This window comes from Dendrobates tinctorius, unplaced genomic scaffold (genome assembly GCF_039654945.1).
Source record: "Dendrobates tinctorius isolate UK_male_01 unplaced genomic scaffold, ASM3965494v1 ptg000133l, whole genome shotgun sequence".
Classification (NCBI taxonomy): Eukaryota; Metazoa; Chordata; class Amphibia; order Anura; family Dendrobatidae; genus Dendrobates; species Dendrobates tinctorius.
This window is the reverse complement of record NW_027361801.1, coordinates 18,958,517-18,983,616: the sequence shown is the minus strand read 5'-3', so window position 1 is coordinate 18,983,616 and position 25,100 is coordinate 18,958,517. Positions and strand designations below refer to the sequence as shown.

The following is a 25,100-nucleotide window of genomic DNA, read 5'->3' as shown; positions in this document are numbered from 1 at the left end:
CTGTCTCCTAGGCAGGCTCGCTGGGCATTGTTTTTTACTCGTTTCAATTTTCTTGTGACGTACCGTCCCGGGGCTAAAAACACCAAGGCGGATGCTTTGTCTAGGTGTTTTCCGGGGGGAGAACCGCGGGAAGAGCCGGTACCCATCCTCCAGAAAGGGGTAGTGGTCTCGGCTCTCACGACTGAGGTAGAGGCGGAGATTGCCGAGTCCCAAGAGGAGGTACCACCAGGACTTCCCGCCAACAAATCATTTGTACCCCTGCATCTTCGGCCTAAGGTGTTGAAGGAACACCACGATTCGGTACTGGCTGGTCACCCAGGGGTGAAGGGCACCTTAGAGCTGGTATCGCGTCGTTTCTGGTGGCCCAAAATCCGGCAGGATGTGGTCTCGTACGTGGCAGCTTGCATCACGTGCGCTAGGGCTAAGTCACCCCGAACCCGTCCTGCTGGCACGCTACAGCCTCTGGGGGTACCCAATAGGCCATGGACAGAAATCTCCATGGATTTTATCACTGACTTGCCAGCCTCGGCAGGGAACACTGTCATCCTGGTGGTGGTTGACCGTTTTTCAAAGATGGCGCATTTTGTGGCGTTGTCCTCTTTGCCCAATGCTAAGACGTTGGCTCAGGTATTTGTGAAGGAGGTGGTCAGACTCCACGGAGTACCGTCTGACATAGTATCTGATAGGGGTACGCAATTTGTGGCGAGGTTTTGGAAAGCTTTTTGCTCAAGGTTGGGGATCAAGTTGTCACATTCATCGGCGTCTCATCCACAGTCTAATGGACAAACTGAGCGCATGAACCAAAATCTAGAACAGTATTTACGATGCTTTGTGTCCGACAACCAGGAGGAGTGGTCTACTTTCCTTCCTCTGGCCGAATTCGCATTAAATAATCACCGCCAAGAGTCATCAGGAGAGTCTCCATTCTTTTGTGTGTACGGTCAACATCCTCAGTTTTGTACCTTACGTCAGGGTGACTCCGGGGGTGTCCCGGAGGAGGATCAGCTAGGAGCCCAATTGTCATCAGTCTGGAGGCGGGTGAAACAGCGTTTGTTGAGCATGAGTGCCAGGTACAAACGGGTGGCTGACAGTAGACGCGTGCCAGGTCCGGACCTGTGTGTGGGTGAATGGGTGTGGTTAGCTACGAAGAACATAAAACTCAAAATCCCATCTTTAAAACTGGGTCCAAGGTTTATTGGGCCTTTTAGGATTTCTGCCATCATTAACCCAGTGGCTTATCGGTTGGAACTTCCTGCGGTGTACAGAATACATAACGTTTTTCACAGGGCTTTATTGAAAAAGGTGGTAGGCTTGGTGGACACGACGCCGATGCCACCTCCAGTCATGGTGGATGGCGAGTTAGAGTTCGAGGTCGCCAAGGTAGTGGACTCTCGAGTACTACGCCGTACTCTTCAGTATTTGGTGCACTGGCGGGGGTATGGTCCAGAGGAGAGGTCTTGGGTTCCAGCCTCAGACATACATGCGGATCGGCTGGTCAGTTCTTTTCACCGTCGTCATCCGGACAAGCCGGGTCCTATGAGTCTTGAGGGCCCTGGGGTCCCTCGTAGAAGACGGGGTACTGTCATGTCGGACGCTGTTCACACCACAGCATCCGGCAGGCAGAGGTAGTTCCACCTCCAGCCACTATAGCCTCAGTGGCGCCGGTTTGATCTTCAGGCTCTCGGGGGTTAATCCTGCTGGAGACCAGGTTGGAAGGTTAGTCACGCCCACGGTCTTTAAATAGTCATACTGGCATATGGGCGTCGCCGATTATAGCTTGTGTTTCATACCAAGTGGTTCCGGTCTGGAGTGGAGGTGTTCAAGAGAGAGAGATTCATATCTGGTGTCGTATGATCCGTCGTTATCCTTTCTCCTTCCCATATTTGTGTTTAGTTGTGCCCTGTTCACATTACTGTTTATTCCTGTGTGTGTGCGGCGCAGTGCAGTTTAAGTTCTCCCTGTCTGTCATTATTTGTGTGGGAGCTTTGGTGGTGTGACTCCTCACTGGGTGGAGGGTGGAGGGTTAAGTGCAGGGCTGAGCAGGAGATAAGGAAAGGTCGGAGGCTCAGGCATTTGCACCTTCAGCAAAAACCCTGGATTGAGGGTCAGACAGGGTTTCCCCTAGTAAAAGGGACACCACAGGGGCCCCGGGTATTTCAGCCTTAGTTGAACTAAGCCCCCGTGACAATACTATTGCACTGAAGGATGAAACCGGCCCCAATGATAAAAGGTGGAAACAGCTCAGGTGCAAAATACTGATAACATGCTGTGACCAACTATTGGTAAGTATGGCTGCTTTCTTTCTTTAGTTTTTTTTTTATTTGATGACCAGATAAACACAGAATTGGGTGCAGTCACATGGTCTTGTGCGAGGATGGCATCATAATCCTCGGACTGGCCATCGGCTCTACCGACCTAAACGTGACAGCTGCATAGAAATACGTGCTGTCACACTCAAGTAAGGAGAGCCGCCGGCCAGTCCGGGCATTGAGAGGTGATGCTCGCATGAATAATACGGTCATGTGACTGCACCCTAAAGAGGTTAATTAGAAAAAAAGATGTTATGACAATCAGCTAAAGGTTGGCTGAACATTGAGCACTCAAATCAGGTTACCGGAAACCCTGGGAAAGAGAGTCTGGTGTTATCAAGCCAAGATTTTCATAATTCCTCTGAGATCATGTTCACCTTGAGTTTTCTATGTGGATTTCCATGCATCTGCTTCAATTTCTGCTTCTCAGGGCTCATACTCACTTGCGAGAGACTCGCACGATTCTCATGTGACTCTCTCGCATGGAAACCTGGCACTGCCGCCGGCACTGGGACCGGAACGTGCAGCTTCATGTATTTCTATGCAGCCGCACGCTCCGGTCTGAGTGCCAGCGGCAGTGCCAGGTCTCCATGCGAGAGAGTCACACGAGTATCGTGCAAGTCTCTCGCAAGTGAGTATGAGCCCTCAGGTAAGTTTCCACAATGAGTTTCTGTAGAGTTTGATGTTGAATTTTTTTTTTTTGCCCAAAAAAGCGCAGCTTCTTACAATTCGAGCACAGTGGATGGGATTTCTAGCATTCTCATGCCCACTGTTCTTTTTTTTCCCAGCATCGTAAACTGACCTGTGGTTCAGTTTTGAAATCCACAACATGTCAATCTCTTACGCTGAGTTTTCTGCGTGGATTTGCATTAGATCTCGAAAATCTGCAGGTAAAAAAACATGTGTAATCCACACATGACTATATCAATAAAGTTTTCTGAAAGCTAAATATCAGGAAGCATCAATAACAAAACGACTGTATTTAAAACATTACATACCAAAATGAGTCAAAAACACAATAAAAACACGTAAAAAAATGTAAAACAAAAAACTCAAAAACACCGGTAATCTAGTTTGCATAATAGCAGCAGAAAATCTGCAACATCAAAAGCTCATCAAGGCCAGTTATCGCTGAGTAAAAAAATGCACCAAAAGTTCATTATGGGAACATTTGCTTTCTAATATGAGTATTATTTATTGGGCATAATAATTTCTTACGTCACTTGCCAATGACGTGATCTGATTTTGAAATTTCAAGGCATTTACAAGGAAACTACAGAATAAACCAAAGCGTCCCATGTGAATTCTGCAAATTCCTGTCAAACCTCCCCAGTACAAGTAAAGAGCATGTTCATTACCTGTACGAAATGTCAAGGAGTCTTTTCACAGGAGCAGTAAATGTTAGGTATGCAGACTGTAAAGCTGCAACTTAGAAAATGAGCTGTGACGATCATTTATATATAGGTTCAAGTCCCCTAAGTGATGAAAAAGTTTTGAAAAATCTAAAAAAAAATTAAAAAGAAGTTTGAATTACAACCTCACAACCTGTTTGCAAGTGCAAAAATAAATATGTTTGGTATCACAAGGTCCATAATGTGCAATTGATCAAAATATTAAATTATTTGACCCATGCTGTAAATGTTGGAAAAAAAAACAGATTTGGTATTTTTCCTCCACCGAAAAATGGGACAAAAACTGATAAAAAAAAAATACTTGTATATATCCCAGAAAAATACCAATCAGAATGAGATTTTGCCTCACAAAAACATGAACGATCCCCACACATCTCCATTGATGGGAAAAATAAAAAAAACATGAGTTTCAGACAAAAACGGCTTGGCAAAAAAAATTAAATCTTTATTTTACCAAGTTTTGACATTTTTTAAGCCACTAAAATATATATATCTATGGATGTTTTAGTATTGCTGTAATCGTACTGACCTGAAGAATAACTTTGCCAAATCATTTTTACCGATTACTGAATGCTGTAAAAGCAAAACGTGATGGCAGATTTTTTTTTTTTCTTCATTTCACCAGATTTTTAATTTATTTCCTAATTTTCAGTGTTTTACATGGTAAAATTAATGGTTTCACGCAAAACAGCGACTTGGTCCACAATAAAACAAGTCCTCATATGGCTGTGTAAAAAGAGGCAAAAATAAAAGTTACGACTCTTCAGAGGGGAGGAAAAAGCTAAAGAGCAAAAGTGAAAATTAGCCTTCTCGGGAAGGGGTTAAAGTGTACACTAAGAGCAAACTATTCCGCGATAATGAAGTTCTAATAGGGGATGAAGTGCGTGCACTGCTGCTGTATGGGATCTTGTTTGGCAGGACATCACAGTTTACTTAGGAAGGGAGTATTTTCTGTACTTGTCAAAATGTTATTACTTTGCTTTGTGATTTTCCGTGAACACTTGTGTCACAAGGTTCATATGAAAATGTTCTGCCATGGAATAATTGGCGGAGGGTGAATGCAGTGCGATGGGATCTTGCTGCTAACCTTTCAATTTAGGACTGGTGTTCAGGTTTTATTTCTTTGTCTATTTTCAGTGCTGTGTAAAGCTAGTGTCACCTTGATGTAATTTTTCACATCAGTTTATACATTTGGAAAGACCACCATAAAAAGCACACCAAGGAGGCAAGGGGAAATCCGAGCACATTGCAGTGAAAAAAATATTTCATACAATGGTATCCTCTAGGCTATTGGAAGCTTATGTGCAGTCAAGTGTTTTAGTGTTTTCTTAATGGGGTTAATTAAAAAAAAAGTTATTGATGCACTGAATATACCTATGGCTTAAAGAAGCCCTTCTCCCATCAAAGTTTTTATCCTCTTAATATATTGCAGTCATCATATTATTCAGCACTGTGTACTTACAATTGCTCATTTTGTCTTTCTGCCCAGATAATTCTTCTCTTTTCTCTGCTCTATGTAGAAACAGGAAGTCTCTTGTTCCTTCATTTATCATTCCCCTCTTCAAATCCTGGCCCAGCTGCTCCCTCCTCACCCTGCCAGGGGACTTTTGCAGTGACTTTTGTCTCATGCAGGGAAAATAGACCTCCTGTTTCTACATAGAGCTTAGAACAGTGGTTCCCAAACTCCAGTCCTCGCGGACCCCAACAGGTCATGTTTTCAGAATTTCCTTAGTATTTCACAGGTGATGAAAGTATCATCAAGGCATCAGGAATTCTCTCACATGTGTAACACTATGGAAATCCTGAAAACATGACCTGTTGGGGTCCGCGAGGACTGGAGTTTGGGAAACACTGGCTTAGAGGGATTCAACCAGTCAGTTATTAATCACGTGATGTCATAGACGTAATGGAAAAGAGCAGAATTATCTGGGTAAATGGGCAAAATGAGCAACTGTAAGTATACAGTGTCTGGTAAATTGGCTCACTCAGCTGCTCACAGAGGTAGCACCAGAACACTTCTTGTCTTCCACTGGTTTATTTAAAAGGTATGGCATAAACCAGTACACAGTTACGCAAAATAAACACAACCTTTCTGGCTTAAAGGGAAAACAAAAGTAAACCTATAGCACAGGCTGCAAGGACCCGTCCTGTTGCGAGTTCATTTTCCCCTTCACCGTCGATGTCGGATGAACTCCCTCTTCTGGTGAAGGAAGGTAGTGAGGCTGATTACCAAACACCTGATCTTGTAGATGATGACTGGGTAACAGGAACTTCTGACTGGATATAAGGCAGCCGACGCCCTTCTGAGTCGCTGGTGATTTCTCTGCTGGATTCTTGGAGACCAGTCTGATTCCTGCTTCCTAAAGATAAGTTTTTGCTCTGCTATTGAACTTATTAGTTTTGTTTTCCTTGTTTTTTGGAGTTCAGCCATCCCCGGTCGGGGGTGTGCTGAGTTCCATTTTTGTCTCTGATCAGTTTGTCTCTTTGCTCTGTCTTCAGAATTTACCTGAGTGCTGATATAGTCATTTTGAAGTCCTAGCGACTTCAGGGCTATCAGACGGTTGGGACATTTTTTGGTAGGGTTTTTTACGGATTGCAGACAGCAGCTTTTCTATCCTGTCCTTTTTAGTTAGCTTGGGCCCCATCGTTTCCTCAACCTATCTTTCTATCTGTGTTAGTGTTTTCATCTTGCTTCACCGTCATTATATGTTGGGGGCTGCCTGTTGCTTTGGGGTCTGCTCTGGGGCAGTTTAGATTTCCCCTTTCTTTCTTTAGGCCTATTTAGTTCTCCGGCTGTGATCGAGGGGTCTAGGGCATCGTAGGAACCCCCCATGGCTACTGTTAGTTGTTGTGGATAGGATCAGGGGTCTGCAATCCGATAGCTACCAACCTCTCCGGTTTTCTGGACTTAGCTTGTATTTTTGTTTTTTCCTCCTTCGGTGACTCATTCATAACAGAATCACCAGCCATACCGCAGATCCTAGGGTACTCAATAGCAGGAGAGAATTGTAAAAAAAAAAAAAAAGAGTTTGTCAGAATATATATTTTTTTTTGTGTATATTTTTTCCTCTGTCTCTGAGGCTGTAGGGGGAATTTTTTTTTCTTTCTCAATGGAGATGAAGCAATTGTCTGATCGTGTGGAGCAGCTCACTGCTGAAGTGCGGGGAATTTCCGCCTATCTTGCTCATTCACATGCTGCTGAACCAAAGATCCCTACTCCTGATGTGTTTTTTGGGGATCGGTCTAAATTTTTGAATTTTAAGAATAATTGTAAATTATTTTTTGCCTTGAAGCCTAACTCGTCGGGGAGCTCCGCGCAGCAGGTTAAAATTGTCATCTCTTTGCTGCGCGGCGATCCCCAGGATTGGGCGTTTTCTTTGAAACCTGATGATCCTATTCTTACTAATGTGAACGCATTTTTTCAAGCCTTGGGGTTGTTGTATGATGAACCTAATGCTATTGATCAGGCTGAAAAGGCCCTGTTGGCATTGAGCCAGGGTCGGGATTCTGCATAGTTGTACTGTCAAAAATTCCAAAAGTGGGCGGTCCCTACTACCTGGAATGATGGTGCCTTGGCAGCTCTCTTTTGGAAGGGTTTGTCAGAAACCGTAAAAGATACTATGGTGGGATTTCCTGTTCCTTCTGGTGTTGACGATTCTATGTCATTAGCCATTCAGGTTGATCGGCGTTTGCGTGAACGTAAAACCGCACGAGAGGTGTTGCCACCTGTTGAACAAATGTCTGAACCTATGCAATGTGATAGAGTTTTGTCTAGGGCGCAACATCAGGAGTTCAGAAGGCGTAATAAGCTGTGATTCTTCTGTGGTGATGCCTCGCATATTATTTTTGTGTGCCCTAAACGAGAGAAACGTTTTGCACACACATTTGCTGTGGGTGGTGTTCAACCTAAGTTTCTTCTGGCAATTACTCTGATCTACTCCCTGTCCACATTTTCCGCTAAGGCTTTTGTGGATTCGGGAGCAGCTCTGAACCTGATGGACTTGGATTTTGCTAAACGTTGTGGATTTCCAATGACACCTCTGCGGACACCTATCCCTTTGAGGGGGGGTATTGATGCTACTCCTTTGGCGAAGAATAAACCTCAGTTTTGGACCCAGGTGGTAATGCGGGTCACCCCAGACCATCAAGAGAATTGCAGATTTTTGGTGTTGCATAATTTGCATGATACCATTGTTCTGGGGTTTCCCTGGTTGCAAATCCATAATACAGTTTTGGTTGGAAATCTGTGTCTGTGGTGAGTTGGGGTTGTCGGTGTGCCCTTAGTGATGCTCCTGTTTTCTCCACCTCTCCCCAGTCGCATGATGTTCCTGACTATTTGGCTGATTTTTATGATGTATTTAGTGAGAATGAGTCTGCGTCTTTGCCTCCTCATAGGAGTTATGTGCAATTGAGCTGAGCCCTGGGTGTAAATTTCCTTGTTTTTTGGAGTTCAGCCATCCCCGGTCGGGGGTGTGCTGAGTTCCATTTTTGTCTCTGATCAGTTTGTCTCTTTGCTCTGTCTTCAGAATTTACCTGAGTGCTGATATAGTCATTTTGAAGTCCTAGCGACTTCAGGGCCTGTTTTTCCTATCAGACGGTTGGGACATTTTTTGGTAGGGTTTTTTACGGATTGCAGACAGCAGCTTTTCTGTCCTGTCCTTTTTAGTTAGCTTGGCCCCATCGTTTGCTCAACCTATCTTTCTATCTGTGTTAGTGTTTTCATCTTGCTTCACCGTCATTATATGTTGGGGGCTGCCTGTTGCTTTGGGGTCTGCTCTGGGGCAGTTTAGATTTCCCCTTTCTTTCTTTAGGCCTATTTAGTTCTCCGGCTGTGATCGAGGGGTCTAGGGCAACGTAGGAACCCCCCACGGCTACTGTTAGTTGTTGTGGATAGGATCAGGGGTCTGCAATCCGATAGCTACCAACCTCTCCTGTTATGATGAGTCACCGAAGGAGGAAAAAACAAAATACTAGCTAAGTCCAGAAAAACCAGAGAGGTTGGCAGCTATTGGATTGCAGACCCCTGAACCTATACACAACAACTAGCAGTAGCCGTGGGGGGTTCCTACGGTGCCCTAGACCCCTCGATCACAGCCGGAGAACTACATAGCCTAAAGACAGAAAGGGGAAAAACTAAACTGCCTCAGAGCAGACCCCAAAGCAATTGGCAGCCCCCAACATATAATGACGGTGAAGCAAGGTGAAAACACTAACAGAGATAGAAAGATAGGTTGAGCAAATGATGGGGCCCAAGCTAACTAAAATAGGACAGGATAGGAAAGCTACTATCTGCCATCCGCAAAAACCCTATCCAAAATGTGCCAACCGACTGAAAGGAAAAACAGGCCCTGAAGTCGCTAGGCTTCAAAAGACTAAATCAGCACTCAGGTATATTCTGAAGACAGAGCAAAAGATCAACAGATCAGAGGCAAAAATGGAATTCAGCTCACCCCCGGCCGGGGATGGCAGAACTCCCAAAAAACAAGGCAAAACAAAAACAAAACTGAAGAGTACAAAGCAGAGCAGAAAAACTTAGCTTTGAGACGCAGGAATCAGACTGGTCTCCAAGAATCCAGCAGGATCACCAGCAAGGCAGAAGGGCGTCGGCTGCCTTATATCCAGTCCTCAATTCCAGCCACCCAGTCATCATCTAGCTGCCCAGGTGTTTGATAATCAGCCTCACTACCTTCCTTCACCAGAGGAGGGAGTTCATCAGACCTCAACGGTGAAGGGAAAAATGAACTCACAACACTCTCCGGTTTTCTGGACTTAGCTTGTATTTTTGTTTTTTCCTCCTTCGGTGACTCATTCATAACACCGTCCGCTCTGGGTAAACAAGGTTCAGCTTTCTTTCACATAAACACTTCTCTTGAGCTTGCATCTCCAGGCACACCCAACACTGAATGATTCAGAAGGCTGACTTTTTACCTCCTAAACCACACCCTGGGGTGGAGATAAGGTGAACAGCCTCCCACCCACTCTTCAGCTGTTCACTAAACCTAGCCCTTTACATGGCCGATTAACCCCTCTAAACACTTAGTGTTCTGGAGCATTTTCCTATGTTCATATCCCTGAAGTTACCATCCTCAGTGATGCATATCTCCCCTCCAGCACTTTGCCAGTGACTTTGTCACAAGTGCCATATAATATGATGATAGGAATTTTGATGGGAGGAGGAGGAGCGCTTCTTTAAAGAGGTTGTCCCGAGTCACAGGAGCTAGGATGGATAGAACAAGCGATCGTTGGTAATTTTTTCCATTTCCTGCTTTTTCTATACCCTGGACATCCCCTTTAAAGTTTACCTTCATCATATAATACCAAGCAGCATAATCAGCAACTAATTAATGATCAAGCAAAATTGCAATGATTCATTTGAACAGACAGTTATATGAAATTTCACTTAGGACATGTTCAGTATTTGGTCAGTATTTTACCTCCGTATTTGTAAGCCATAACCAGGAGTGGGTGATAAATTCAGAAGTGGTGACTGGTTTCTATTATACTTTTCCTCTGATTGTGTAGGGTCGGTGGGCCAGGCTGACAGCTCTGACAGCTCCGTAACTGTGGTTGCCTTAGGCCTATACACCAACAGTAATGTTACTGGTCAAGCGTCGTTCCAATACGGTGTCCCACACCCGGAGCCTCGTCTATACTGCGGTACTTTGTGTCAGGACCACCCCCTGACTTCCTTTCTCCTCGGTCCCCCGGTTGGGTTTTCCTCACAGTGCAGCTACTGTCAGTCTCCTCGTCACTTGAGCTCCCCCTGGGGACTGGAACTTTCTGGAACCCTCCTGTCAAATTTATAACTTTCCTGGGTTCCCTATAACTCCGCCCCCCATGACCAACGGTTTCTTAGCCCTAAGCTGATGTCAAGTCCTATGCTCACACTCCTCCCTGCCCTCTAATGTCAGTTCAAGGTACTGCACGTCACCTACACTTTCCTAGCTGTTTTCCCTTTTTAAATCTGACCAGTCAGTCCGTCCGTCAGGTCACCTTCCCTACACTCTCCCTTCCTTTATCTATTGTCGTCCCCGACAATCTTACTCTCCTACTCTTCCCTTCTGTCATTTTTCACAATCCGGTACGCCATGATCGAGGCCTTACACCTACCAGATCATCGCCGGTGCCCGCCTTCCTCTTCCAGGGGTGTCCGTGGTGGTTGGGACCTGACCTAGGACTACTGTCTGCTTCACATCTTCTATCTCTTTGTCTTTCTCTTAGTTACCAGTCATGGTCGGCGTCCCGGTCTCTCAGACCCTCTCAACTCATAGACCCCTTCGGTCTCACGCTTCCTTTGGTCACACAGACCTTCCCTTACCCGGATCTGTTGCATTTCTTGTGCATATCATACATCAAAACAACTCTATAATATCACAAGTACCCCGTTTTCTTACATTTTTTCTATTTTTTTTTTTAAAACCAACATATAATAAACATAACAGATTTTCTCCTCCCCCTTCCTTTAACCCATTCATGACCCAACCTATTTTGACCTTAATGACCTGGCCATTTTTTGCAATTCTGACCAGTGTCCCTTTATGAGGTAATAACTCTGGAACGCTTCAACGCATCTTAGCGATTTTGAGATTGTTTTTTCATGACATATTGGGCTTCATGTTAGTGGTAAACTTAGGTCGATAATTTTTGCGTTTATTTGTGAAAAAAAACAGAAATTTGGTGGAAATTTTAAAAATTTCGCAATTTTCAAATTTTGAATTTTTATTCTGTTAAACCAGAGAGTGATGTGACACAAAATAGTTACTAAATAACATTTCCCACATGTCTACTTTACATCAGCACAATTTTGGAAACAATTTTTTTTTTTGTTAGGAAGTTATAAGGGTTAAAAGTTGACCAGCGATTTCTCATTTTTACAACAATATTTACAAAACCATTTTTTTTAGGGACCACCTCACATTTGAAGTCACTTTGAGGGGTCTATATGGCAGAAAATACCCAAAAGTGACACCATTCTAAAAACTGCACCCCTCAAGCTACTCAAAACTACATTCTAGGAGATTATTAACCCTTCAGGTGCTTCACAGGAACTAAAGCAACGTGGAAGGAAAAAATGGACATTTTATTTTTTGCACCACAAATTTTCTTTTATCATTAATTTTTTTCTTTTTCACATGGGCTACAGGATAAAATGGATCCTAAAATTTGTTGGGCAATTTCTCCTGAGTACACCGATACCTCATATGTGGTCATAAACCACTGTTTGGGCGCACGGCAGGGCTCGGAAGGGAAGGAGCACATTTGACTTTTTGAATGGAAAATATGCTGGAATATTTAGCGCTTGCCATGTCGCGTTTGGAGAGTCGCTGTGCGCCTAAGCACTGGAGCTTCCCCACAAGTGACCCCATTTTGGAAACTAGACCCCTCAAGAAACTTATGTAGATGCATAGTGATCACTTTGAACCCCCAGGTGCTTCACAAATTGATCCGTAAAAAAAAAGTACTTTTTTTTCACAAAAATTATCTTTTAGCCTCAGTTTTTTCATTTTCACGTGGGCAACAGGATAAAATGGATCCTAAAATTTGTTGGACAATTTCTCCTGAGTACTCCAATACCTCATATGTGGTCATAAACCACTGTTTGGGCGCACGGCAGGGCTCGGAAGAGAAGGAGCACCATTTGACTTTTTGAATGGAAAATTCGCTCCAATCATTATCGGACACCATGTCGCGTTTGGAGAGCCCCTGTGTACCTAAACATTGGAGCTCCCCCACAAGTGACCCCATTTTGGAAACTAGACCCCTTAAGGAACTTATCTAGATGTGTAGGGAGCACTTTGAACCCCCAAGTGCTTCACAAAAGTTTATAACGTAGAGCAGTGAAAATAAAAAATCATTTTTTTTCCTCAAAAATGATTTTTTAGCACGCTATTTTTTATTTTCACAAGGGTAACAGGAGAAATTGGACCACAAAAGTTGTTGTCCAGTTTGTCCTGAGTACGCTGGTACCCCATATGTGGGGGGGAACCACTGTTTGGGCGCACGGCAGGGCTCAGAAGGGAAGGAGTGCCATTTGACTTTTTGAAATGAAAATTAGCTCCAATCGTTAGCGGACACCATGTCGTGTTTGGAGAGCCCCTGTGTGTCTAAACTTTGGAGCTCCCCCACAAATGACCCCATTATGGAAACTAGACCCCCTAAGGAACTTATCTAGATGCATAGTGAGCACTTTGAACCCCCAGGTGCTTCACAGAAGTTTATAACGTAGAGCCGTGAAAATAAAAAATATTTTTTTTTCTTAAAAAAAATATTTTTAGTCCGCAATTTTTTATTTTCACAGGGGTACCAGGATAAATTGGACCCCAAAAGTTGTTGTACAGTTAGTCCTGAGTACACTGGTACCCCATATGTGGGGGGGGACCACTGTTTGGGCACACGTCGGGGCTCAGCAGGGAGGTAGTGACATTTTGAAATGCTGACTTTGGTGGCATGGTCTGAGGGTGTCATGTTACATTTGCAGAGCCCCTGTGTGCCTAAACAGTAGAAACCCCCGCATGTGACCTCATTTTGGAAACTAGACCCCCCAAGGAACTTATCTAGATGTGTGGTGAGCACCTTGAACCCCCAAGTGCTTCACAGAAGTTTATAACGCAGAGCCGTGAAAATAAAAAATCATTTTTTTTCCTCAAAAAATGATTTTTTAGCTCGCAATTTTTTATTTTCACAAGGGTAACAGGAGAAATTGGACCCCGAAAGTTGTTGTACAGTTTCTCCTGAGTACGCTGATACCTCATATGTGAGGGGGAACCATTGTTTGGGCACACGTCAGGGCTCGGAAGTGAAGTAGTGACATTTTGAAATGCTGACTTTGATGGCATGGTCTGCGGGCATCATGTTACATTTGCAGAGCCCTTGATGTACCTAAACTGTGGAAATCCCCCACAAGTGACCCCATTTTGGAAACTAGACCCCATAAGGAAGTTGCCTAGATGTGTAGTGAGCATACTGAACCCCCCAAGTGCTTCACAGAAGATTATAACGCAGAGCCATGAAAATAAAAAATAATTTTTTTTCCTCAAAAAATGATTTTTTAGCTCGCAATTTTTTATTTTCACAAGGGTAACAGGAGAAATTGGACCCCAAAAGTTGCTGTCCAATTTGTCCTGAGTACGCTGGTACCCCATATGTGGGGGGGAACCATTGTTTGGGCACACGTCAGGGCTCGGAATGGAAGTAGTGACGTTTTGAAATGCAGACTTTGATGGAATAGACTGCGGTCGTCATTACGTTTGCAGAGCCCCTGATGTGCCTAAACAGTGGAAACCCCCCACAAGTGACCCCATTTTGGAAACTAGACCTTCCAAGGAATGTATGTAAGATGTGTTGTGAGCACTTTGAACCCCCAAGTGCTTCACAGAAGTTTATAATGCAGAGACGTGAAAATGAAAAAATCATTTTTTCCACAAAAATAATTTTTTAGCCCCCAATTTTTTATTTTCCCAAGGGTGACACGAGAAATTAGTCCCCAAAAGTTGTTGTGCAATTTTTCCTGAGTACGCTGATACCCCATATGTTGGGGTAAACCACTGTTTGGGCACATGTCAGGGCTTGGAAGGGAGGGTGCACCATTTAACTTTTTGAACGCAAAATTGGCTGGAATCAATGGTTGCACCATGTCGCGTTTCGAGACCCCCTGATGCCTAAACAGTGGAAACCCCACAATTCTAACTCCAACCCTAACCCCAACACACCCCTAACCACAGCCCTAACCCTAACACATCCCTAACCACAAGCCTAACCCTAATTCCAACGCTAACCCTCTTTCCAACGCTAACCCTCTTTCCAACGCTAACCCTCTTTCCAACCCTAACCCTCTTTCCAACCCTAACCCTCTTTCCAATCCTAACCCTAACCCTCTTTCCAACCCTAACCCTCTTTCCAACCCTAGCCCTAACCCTCTTTCCAACCCTAACCCTCTTTTCAACCCTAACCCTCTTTTCAACCCTAACCCTAACCCTAATGGAAAAATAAAAATATTTTCTTTACTTTATTAGTTGTGCCTACCTGTGGGGGTGATAATCGGGGGGTTTATTTACTTTTTCTTTCATTTTGATCACTGTGAGAGTGATCAAAATGAAAGAATGGAATCTGCAGCCGGCAGATTCGGGCGGGCGCACTGTGCATGCGCCCGCCATTTTCCAAAATGGCGGCGCCCATGAACCGGACCCGCCGGACACCGGGAGCGACAGGGGGACTTAGAAGGTGCCGGGGGAGGTGAGAGGGGGTGAGGGGGTTATCGGAAGCTGGCGGGGAGCAGAGGGAATGGGAGGGGGGCAGATGATGACAGCGGCGGCAGATCACCGCTGTCATTCAGTTGCGGGGGGGGGGGGCGATCGCCGGTGGGGGGGGTGGAATCGGTGTCTCCAGCCATGTCCGATGCTACAGCAGCATCGGCCATGGCTGGATTGTAATATTTCATCAATTTTCATTGATGAAATATTACTATCGCTCTGATTGGCTGTTTCACTTTTAACAGCCAATCAGAGCGATCGTAGCCACGTGGGGGCGAAGCCACGCCCCTTGTGGCGAAGAACAAAGCCCCCTGTATCTGCGGGTCGGGTGACCTTTCAGTGACCCACATAGGCGTCATGGGTCGTTCTGGCACGACTTTTCATGACGCCTACGTGGCGTCAAAGGTCGTGAAGGGGTTAACAAGGACACTTCCTCTCTCATCACATCCCTGCTTTGCCAGGCTTAATACAAACAAAACCTCAACTTTTATATTAAACTTTTTTTTTTTTTTCCCATTAACTTGGACGCAAACTGTCCTTGTGATTTGCACAACGGTGCAACGAAATTTCGAAAGTTCAAGCCACCTCCTAGTGGCCGGCAACGAGGGGCCCCACAGCCGTGGAGCTCCCGGGATGTAAGGAGTGTCCTGTGAGTTCTTTCTACGGGGGCTCGTGACCTTCGGACTCAGCAATCACAGCTACTGCGTAGTAGCCGTGGGGACAGTACTCTTTGTAGTACGACACCAAGTCCCCCTCGTGTAGAGCCCGGCCGTGACGAATAGAGGCCACATTAATATAAACCTTCTGGCCGGTAGCCAGATCGCGTATGAACCCATACCCCCTGGGTATATTCGTATACACGAGCCGTCCCATAGATCGTGTCGCCGCCATGCCAGCCTCCCCCTTTGCATGAAGCAGGTTCCATACTTCCTGCTCCCTGGCTTTCTTCTTTTTTACCACTTCTGTGACCCAAACGGAGGGTCCGGTGTGAGCCCGGGAGGTCCGGTGGGCGGGACTTAGCCGGGGACAAAAACAGGGCAGAGGCGGCTGGTGATGTCTGCGGCCCAGCAGCCGCTGGGGCCGGGTGGTGGATAGGGGCAGACAGGTTTTCCGGATGTTGGGCCACAGGGCTTGACAAATAGGCCTCAGCCAGTTCCAATGCCGGCATAACCGCGGCCGCAGGGTGGACTGCATCCGGAGCTGGAGCCGGCATAACCGGAGTAACAGCTGGTTTCGGGGAGGATGTCGTCACTTGCAGGGGGGACGCAACAGCGTCTTCGGGAAACATGCTCCGCACCGGCGACACCAGGCGTGGCGTCACCGGGCGCGGTGACTCGGGGCTGGGAGTGGAGGCCCCACTCAGCTCCGCATAGACAGCGGGATCTTCCTTGCCCAGACTTTCGGGAGCACAGGAGGCCGCGCGCTGCGACTGAGTGGTGGGGGCCGCTTGCGGAGCCACTGGCAAAGCCGGGGGAACTCTCACCTTCCCCGGCGCCGCGGTCTCCGTCACATCTTCCCGCGGCTGCTCCTGCAGTCTCCGCTCTTCACTCCACCAACCGGTGAGGCTGGCCTCCAGGCCCAGATGTTCCGCGGAGGGGCTCTCTGCTGATATCTTGGGCAACCGCTCCCGTGGGATCTGCCATGGCTCCACCCGAGACCGGACTGGCTGTTCGTGACTCCGAGGTATAGATCTTCTGGCGGAGCTCGACCTCCAGCCGCCATCGCCACTCCAGGCGGCCAATGCCTCTACAACCGCAGTGTCGCATCCCGTCCAGTGGGCAGCAATCGAATTGCGCCAAACAGCCACAGACAATCTTTTCCTCTGTGGCACTCCCTCTGCTGGGTGGGGCGACGGCAGGCCTTTCCACCCACTTGTCAGGGTCCAGTATGTGGAAGCGTCGGCCTCCTGGTACATATCGCCGTCCCCAAGGGTACGTAGGAGGGGGCCCCAGTCCATTGGAGACAACGGCAAACACCTGGATCTCTCCTCTGCGCTGAAGCAGCACCACCATCTTGCTCCGGACCTGGTACCACCTCGGATCCTCTGCTGGCAACGCAGATACGCCACAGCACTCCCAATTTGTAATCCACAGGTTTTTTAATTTGTAATCCACAGGGGTTTATAATCAACACAGTGCAGTCCAAGTCCGTTCCCATTCCTCAGAGGTAGGCCTGCCGCAGAAGATATTGTATTAGCGGCGTTGATCCTGCCGACTACGCCAACTATAGGGTCGGTGGGCCGGGCTGGGGGGTGGTCCCTCTGGATACCGCGCAGTAACGTACAGACACTAGCTGGAGGCAAGTTTTGGGTGCAACAGGTCCAAGGTTATTCTTTCTCTCGCCGTCCGCCAGACGGCCTCACAGCACACCGCACTTTTCTTCACGGTTCTCCGGTTACAGAACACAGGGTGACACACTTTCTCCCGGGGAGTATATTTACGTACCATCCCCTTTACACTCAGTGACGCTCTGACAGCTCCGTCACTGTGGCTGCCTTAGGCCTATACACCAACAGTAATGTTACTGGTCAAGTGTCGTTCCAATATGGTGTCCCACACCCGGAGCCTCGTCTATACTGCGGTATTTCGTGTCAGGACCACTCCCCTGACTTCCTTTCTCCTCAGTCCCCCTGGTTGGGTTTTCCTCACAGTGCAGCAACTGTCACAGTCTCCTCGTCACTTGAGCTCCCCCTGGGGACTGGAACTTTCTGGAGCCCTCCTGTCAAATTTATAACTTTCCCGGTTCCCTATAACTCCGCCCCCCATGACCAACGGTTTCTTAGCCCTAAGCTGATGTCAAGTCCTATGCTCACACTGCTCTCTGCCCTCTAATGTCAGTTCAAGGTACTGCACGTCACCTACACTTTCCTAGCTGTTTTTCCTTTTTAAATCTGACCAGTCAGTCCGTCCGTCAGGTCACCTTCCCTACAATTGTTCCAATCTTGACTTACAAATACTGATGTAAAATACTGACCGTGTGAACATGACTTTACCAGTATCACATGGAGGTTGAATTCCTCACTCGCCAATACGCTTAAACCTTCGGCACTGCTAAGCGATCACATGTTTTCAGAGAGGAGAAAGCCTATCAAAAAAGCAAAGGGTCTGGTGAGTTTTCCACCTTTTGGGGACAATTTTTCTTCTTAAATGCATGGAATTTGGAGTAAAAAAAAAAAATTTTGAAATTGAGCGTCATTAACAATGTTGCACCGCTTGCCTTCTCTGGCCTTTGTATTGCACCCGTCTATTGCAGGCTGCAGAAGGAGATACCAGACTCCGTCAGTCAGGCACAACGATTGTCTGATCTGGAGTTTGTAACTCTTTTATCTGTCTTTTTCGGAGCTCTTCTTAACTAATTTTTTTTTTTTACCGCAGTCCACAGGAAAAGAAAAAGCCTTTATAAGCCAAATCGTGCAAAGTTCTTATTGCAACCCAATTAACATGCATTTAAGTAAAAAAAATTGTCCTTTAAAGGTGTTCCCCTGAGAGTCACAGAAATCCCCATACACATCATTACCATTTGCGTGAGAACTGATAATTGCATATTCATGTGGGTTTAGTGACCTTCCACCAAAAAGTAACATTTACTAATACTAATAGCTAATAACTGGTCAGTAGTGATGAGCGAACGTGCTCGGATAAGGTGTTATGTGAGCATGCTCTGGTACTAGCAAAGTGACTTCTGTATACTCGAAAAATATGTACAAGTCACCATGGCTGCATGTCTTGCGGCTGTTTATGCAATCCCTGCATGTCGAACAACCACGAGACTTGCAGTCGCGGGGACTTGAACATATTTTTTTAGCTCGCCGAAGATACTCGGTTAGCACCTTAGCATGCTGAGGTAACGCCTTATCCGAGCATGTTCGCTCATCACTACTGGTCAGCCATTACAGGTCGCACATACACTGTAATACTGCGTGCTTCATCCATGAACCAGCTAATGAGTTAATTTTAGGACTTTTCCTTTATTTGAAATAATAAAAAATAACTTATGAATATCCAAAAATAGAAAAGCAATAAATTATTTCATATACCGGTAATTTTTTGATTCGTCAGCCGCTGTGTATTGTGTCATATACGTGGATGATATCACTGCGGCATGGCAAGTGCCTGCACTAAAAGTCAAACACATTTATTTTTCACTGCGGATTTTGCCACAGATTTTCCTTTGCGATACAAGGTGGTGACATCTATCACGGATAAAACATGCTGAGAGTCCATCAGGATCTGCAAAGTAAGAGATTAAAGGGAATCTGTCAGTAGGATCAACCCTCCTAAACTGTCTATATGGGCATGGAGGTCATAGGAAGCTGTATAAAATGGTTCCTTGATATTTGTGGTCTGATGTAAATGAGCTGTTAAGATCTACGAGCCAGACATAGATCTCTCTGGGAATCTGTCTCCAGAGCTTATTATAAATGACTGGGCGAGTTCCCAGTGTGAGACATGTAATGGCTGACAGGCTGCTATTCTGAGCTACATGTCTCACTGTGGTAATGCCCCATTCATATAAAATAAGCTCTGGAGACAGATTCTCGGGGAGATCTATGTTCGGCTCATAGATCTTAACAGCTCATTTACATATTAAAAAAAGCATGGATTTCTCCGGAATAAGACATCAGATAGCAGATATAAATGTATCATATTATTCAGCTTTCTATGACCTACATGTCCATATAGACGGCTTAGGAGGGACCATCCTGACAGATGCCCTTTAATAATAATAATAAAGTGCAGTTCTGTGCTCGCCAACACTGTCTTTTTTTCTCTGCAGTCCTGTGCACAACCCCTAACAAGTATGTTGTTGTTGATGCTGCTGGTGCGGTGAAACCTCAGTGCTGCATTGATATGTGAGTATTTTACATCCAGGTGGACTATTATTAATGCTCTTATAAATTCAGCCCGACAAATGGCAGAAAAAGATGAGCAGAAAAGGGACATGTTATATATATATATATATATATATATATATATACAGTAAATAGCACCACATCCACAGCGCTCATACTCCCTCCCTAACAGGGTGCATGGTTTGAGGACTGCTTGCCACCTTGCAAATGAGCCTGACCTCCGAGGCATCTTTTCTCCTTAGAGCTTATTCAGACGTCCATGCAATTTGGTCCGATTTTGAACCATGATGCACAGACTGGCTGCAGGTCTCCAAACTGCTTTATGTATTTTTCTGAGGCTGTGGCCGCTTGGGTTGGGAGAACTGCGGTCAGTCTGTGCATTTGTGGTCCATGCTCAGACCGATGTGCATGGACGTCTGCATGACCCCCTGACCATCTCATCTTCTTTTCGGTGCATGAAATTTGATGCGTGTACATGACTTCTTTTCTTATAAAGAGGCTGGGTGTACTTGTCACACTTGAACAGCACTCTGTGCATGCCCTGAGAAGCATAGTGATGCCGAAGGTGGTTAGATGCATGTGAGATTTCAAGCGCAGAAAAGATCATGTGGTGAATCCCTTCCAGGGGTCTTGATTGCAGCATATAAGGCCAGATTGGTTAAAAAACTTCCCCCTCCCCAAACTAGTTAGGTTCACTTGCATAAGCCGGGGGCATTAATAATACTAATTATTACCTGGGCGATCAGGGGCAATATTGGGATGCTGGAGTATTTATTACATGGTACTAAGGTGGTGTGTAAGGTTTAGGGGATCTGACCAGTTGCCTTGAAGTAGATTTATATTTTAGGGTACTGCAAAGTGAAGGAGCAGAGTAGGGACCATGCTTATCGAGTCCTGATATCCTACATCTCCACCCACATTAGAATCTAGATTTTTGCTAATCACAAATTTTAAGGCTGGGATCACACATGCGAGAAACTCAGACGAGTCTCACATGTTAATACCCGGCACTGCCACATGTGTGATCCCGGCCTAATTGTGTTTCTTCTTCTCTCCTGCAGTGTTATTCGACACAAAGATGTCCGAGCCAGTCACTTTGGCATTATTGACAAATTCCGCCTTCAAGTGTCCGAACAAAGCCAGAGAAAAGCATTGGGACGCAAAGAGGTAATAGCAACTCTTCTTCCATCCGCTAAAGAGCAACAGCACAAAGAGGAGGAAGAGAAGAGGATCAAAGAGCACTTAGCGGAAAGTGTCTTCTTCGAGCAGACACCATGCCAAGCGGGTGAGTGGGATTCTAGAAATGTGCAGATGTTGTAGGCAAGTCACCTGCTACTTATCCGTTATCTACACGTTTATGGAACAACATTATTAAAGCATTTTTAATTGATCTAAAAATTAGCATTGTAACGCCTAAAGTTCGGGCAAGCAGCGCCATGATGCTGTCAGCCAAATGGTCAATCTTGAGGAACGTACTTACCTCCAGCAAACGGGAAGATGAAAGGCGGTGGAGCCGAGCGTTCTGGAAGATGGGATGTAGAAATAAATCATACATGACTTCATGGTTTGGGTGTAAAACTGCTCTCTGCCTGCAAAACTGCAGGGGCAAAAAAAACCCAAAGTGTTGGTATTATGGCAAACAACAAGTTTTATTGCTGACCTCGGGATATACAACTTGCCCATGCTATGGCCGCCCTATGTGAACTCGTCTTGAAACCTAATCGTTGGGTAGAGTTACTAACAACAATCATTTACTGTAGAATTATTTGTCAAAATCCAGATGAAAATTTGCATTTTATCAACAGGGAGTCAGTTTTTATTTATTTTTGTACTTCTTCCAGATGTCAGAAATTCTTCCTCAGGACCGAGTCTACTGATGGTCTTCCTTGGCATGGTTTGTATTGCCGCACTGATGATGCCCACTTTGGGTGAAATGGAATCTGTGGTGCCTCTCTACCTCCACTTAAGTGTGAATCAAAAATTAGTGGCTGCCTATGTTTTAGGTAAGAATAGCATGCTGGTCACGTGAAATGAAGCCCAGTATTATTCCCCTTCGAGCCATGAGGAAGGCATTTAGTAAGGCCTCTTTCACACTTCAGTTTTTTACAATCAGTCACAATCCGCCAGGTTTTGAAAAAAACGGATCCTCAATTTTCTTTTGAGGATCCGTTTTTTTCCCCATTGACTTCCATTAATGGCGGATTGTGACGGATTGCCGTCCGTAGCATCCGTTTTTTTTGAGGATCCGCCAAAAGTTGCTGTCCGTCACCATCCTCAAAGATTTCAAAACGGAGCTTGCAACGTTTTTTTCTCTGGCGGATCCTCCAGACACTGATTTAACCCGAAATTCTTTTTGGGTGCCGGACAAAACTCTCACTCTCACTCTCTCTCTCCTCTTCCCGGCCAGCGGTTCCTTAATTTCCTCATTTTCAGGATCCGTCTGAAAACGGATCCTGTGCCATCCGTTCACATCAGTTGAGAACGGATCCGCTTGTCTGACTTTTTGGCGGATTTGAACTGATGCAAAAAACTGAAGTGTGAAAGAGGCCTAAGACATTACGATGTACAATACAAAATAAAATTGTGGTAAGACATTAGAAATTATTAACTAGGCAAAGCTCAACATCTGAGATGTAGTGCCACTTATCCCAGCCACTGTGACTGGATCCAGTGGAAGAAGTATAGACGTGTCTTTGCGTGTCTGTATGTTAGAAGCAGAACTGCCCAGCCTTGTGAATGTTGGACATGACATTATCATGCAGGATTAGTGAAGACCACCATAGTTTTAGCTCTGGAGCAGCAGAGAAATCACTAAAGATTATTTTATTAGGTTGCCACACTTCCAGCTCTTGGCACACATTTAAACAAATCCTGGACAACTTCTCAAATTACTTTGTATTGGTTTTACCCAAGAATATACCTTTTTCATCTTTTTTTTTACCCTTCATCTTTTTTTCCCTTTTTCTCTGATTATTAGCATCACTAATAATGTTTGTTATTATTTGTGGGCCGCTGGGGAGTGTCACATTAAGGCTGGAGTCACACACAACGTATAAAAATACGGTCTATTTTACACGGACGAGAATCGCAGAAATGTTCCCTGAACAGTGATCCGTATGTCACCGTGTGCAATGCGAGGATGCGATTTTCTCGCATCTGAGGCTGGTTTCACACTTGCGTTTTTTTGCACTGTTTCTTTGTGTTAAAAAATGCGTGGGCTTCCCATTGCCCTATAGTGGTGGCGAGTGGGTTAATCTAACAAAGGGTTAATGTCACCATTCGATTGTAAGGTGACATTAACCCTTTGTTAGATTAACCCATTCGCCACCGCTACAGGGCAATGGGAAGCCCACGCATTTTTTAACAACGATTAACCCCTTAAAATAACAACTACAACTCCCAAATTTGGCACACAAACCCGCATCTAATTATTAGTCAAGGACGTATAAAAAAACATGAAATGAAGTGCTTTACTGAATGTAAACCATGTGTCATTTCATGTCAGGTTGGGGAATTATTTGATAGAAGCCGGCAATTTAATTAGCGTCTATTCTGCTATGAAGAACTCTGTAAAATATAAATATATATATTTATATATGTTTATCTCAATGACGTGTGTGTGTGTGTGTGTGTGTGTGTATATATATATATATATATATATATATATATATATATATATATATATATATATATATATTATATGTATTCTATGTGTCTATATCTATTCTTTGGTTTCTGTTAGAAACCCTGTCATAGGGCTCCATTATATGTCCATTTTGCAAATCGGCGAGAAAATCTCACCATACGGATGCCATACGGATTACATATGGATGCAGACATGCGCAAAATACGCGACCACACCTTGCTTACGGATGACATACGGAGCACTGTTTAGGGGTCATTCATCCGTATTACGCCTGTAAACTACGGACCGTATTTTGCGTCGGTTAGTGTGACCCCGGCCTAAGAATCCTTCAGTGAGCTGATTCATTTAGAAAGCTTGTAACTCTTTTATCCGTCGGTATCTAATCACTTTTCAGCTTTTTTAGGACCGCAGGAAAGTTCAGCTCACCGATAGAAGTCAGTGGCCATAAAGCAGCACAGAGGAGTTCAGAAAAAGACAGATAAAAGACTTACAAAACGAGCTGAAAGACTCTCAGTTAATTAATTTTGCAGTTAGCAAAATTTTTAATGAAACCCAATTGGCAAAATTCTTTTTAGGTCAAAATACATGCATTTAAGTTATTCTCAATGGTGACCAACACCTTTAAAAACCTTTGGTGTAGCATGCTGCAGTACCTCCCAATAGCCTGCAGGTGGCCACCGCACCAATTCCCTATCACCTAACACACTTAACCCTTTGTGCAGCCCCCTCCTCATGGCTGACAATGCTGTACTCTGCGGTGCTGACTTCTGCATTGTCTCCGCTTTGTCTCTTCCAGGTCTTATCACAATGGTTGTTCTGAGAACATGAAGGTTTTAGTTCACCTAGAAAACGACAGCGTTTGTCCACTTCATCACGGGGACCGCTTTCAGCCGCTGCTCCGGCCGCGCTCTCCCGCCATACAGACATAGCAATGGTTTTAAGGAATTATGGCCGAAACGTCAGCTCTTTTAACTGTTTATTATCGTCACTGAATGGCTGAAAATATATTACCGGTGAATTTGTTACAGAAAACCAAGATTTTTTTTTGTTGTTAAATGACGTCTGTGAAAGAAATCTGAAGAAACTGCATTTTCTATGTATGCCTATACGATACTTTTATTGTCCAATGGACGGTCATTTTCTACATTTTGTTTGTGTTTCATTTTTCAGGAATAATAAAAAAAAAATAACGGAAATAATCTAATTTAATCCATCTACCATGTAGCATCCCATAATCAGTCATTGTTTATGTGTGTAGGGATTATTACTCCTGGTGATTTTATATTAGAAAAATATACATGATGTAAAGCGTACCTGTCCTTTCACAAACACAACCTGTCAAAATGCATGGACTTACTACTTCTATCTTGCCTAAAAACTGCCTCAATTCTGTAATTTTTGCCATTCACTTGTTTTGAATGAGCAGCTTCTCTTTGCCAGCATTCTGCCAGCACTTTCAGAGCTGGAACTCTCTTCCCCTTACTTCCCAGCATACATTGTGTCTGCTGTGAAAGCCTGCCTCTCTGTTATGAAGGGATGACAAAAGAGCATGTGTAGAGTCTCTCGCAAGTGAGTATGAGCCCTTAGTCTGCGCCTCTGCTGCCGGCCGGTGTCTGTTGTCCATTGACTTGA

General features: G+C 44.9%; 1 protein-coding gene across 3 annotated transcripts in view; it reads left to right on the top strand.

Moving 5' to 3' along the window:
- The window catches only part of MOSPD1 (motile sperm domain containing 1), a 98,265-nt gene extending 73,598 nt beyond the window's left edge, over positions 1 to 24,667 (top strand). For all 3 annotated transcript variants that reach the window (XM_073543523.1, XM_073543522.1, XM_073543524.1), the window contains 4 exons: positions 19,747 to 19,822; positions 20,884 to 21,107; positions 21,664 to 21,825; positions 24,265 to 24,667. In XM_073543523.1, the coding sequence (XP_073399624.1) occupies positions 19,747 to 19,822; positions 20,884 to 21,107; positions 21,664 to 21,825; positions 24,265 to 24,296 (494 nt within the window). In that variant the 3' untranslated portion in view covers positions 24,297 to 24,667. The remainder of the gene's footprint in view (positions 1 to 19,746; positions 19,823 to 20,883; positions 21,108 to 21,663; positions 21,826 to 24,264) is intronic.
- The last annotated feature ends 433 nt before the right edge of the window (positions 24,668 to 25,100 follow it).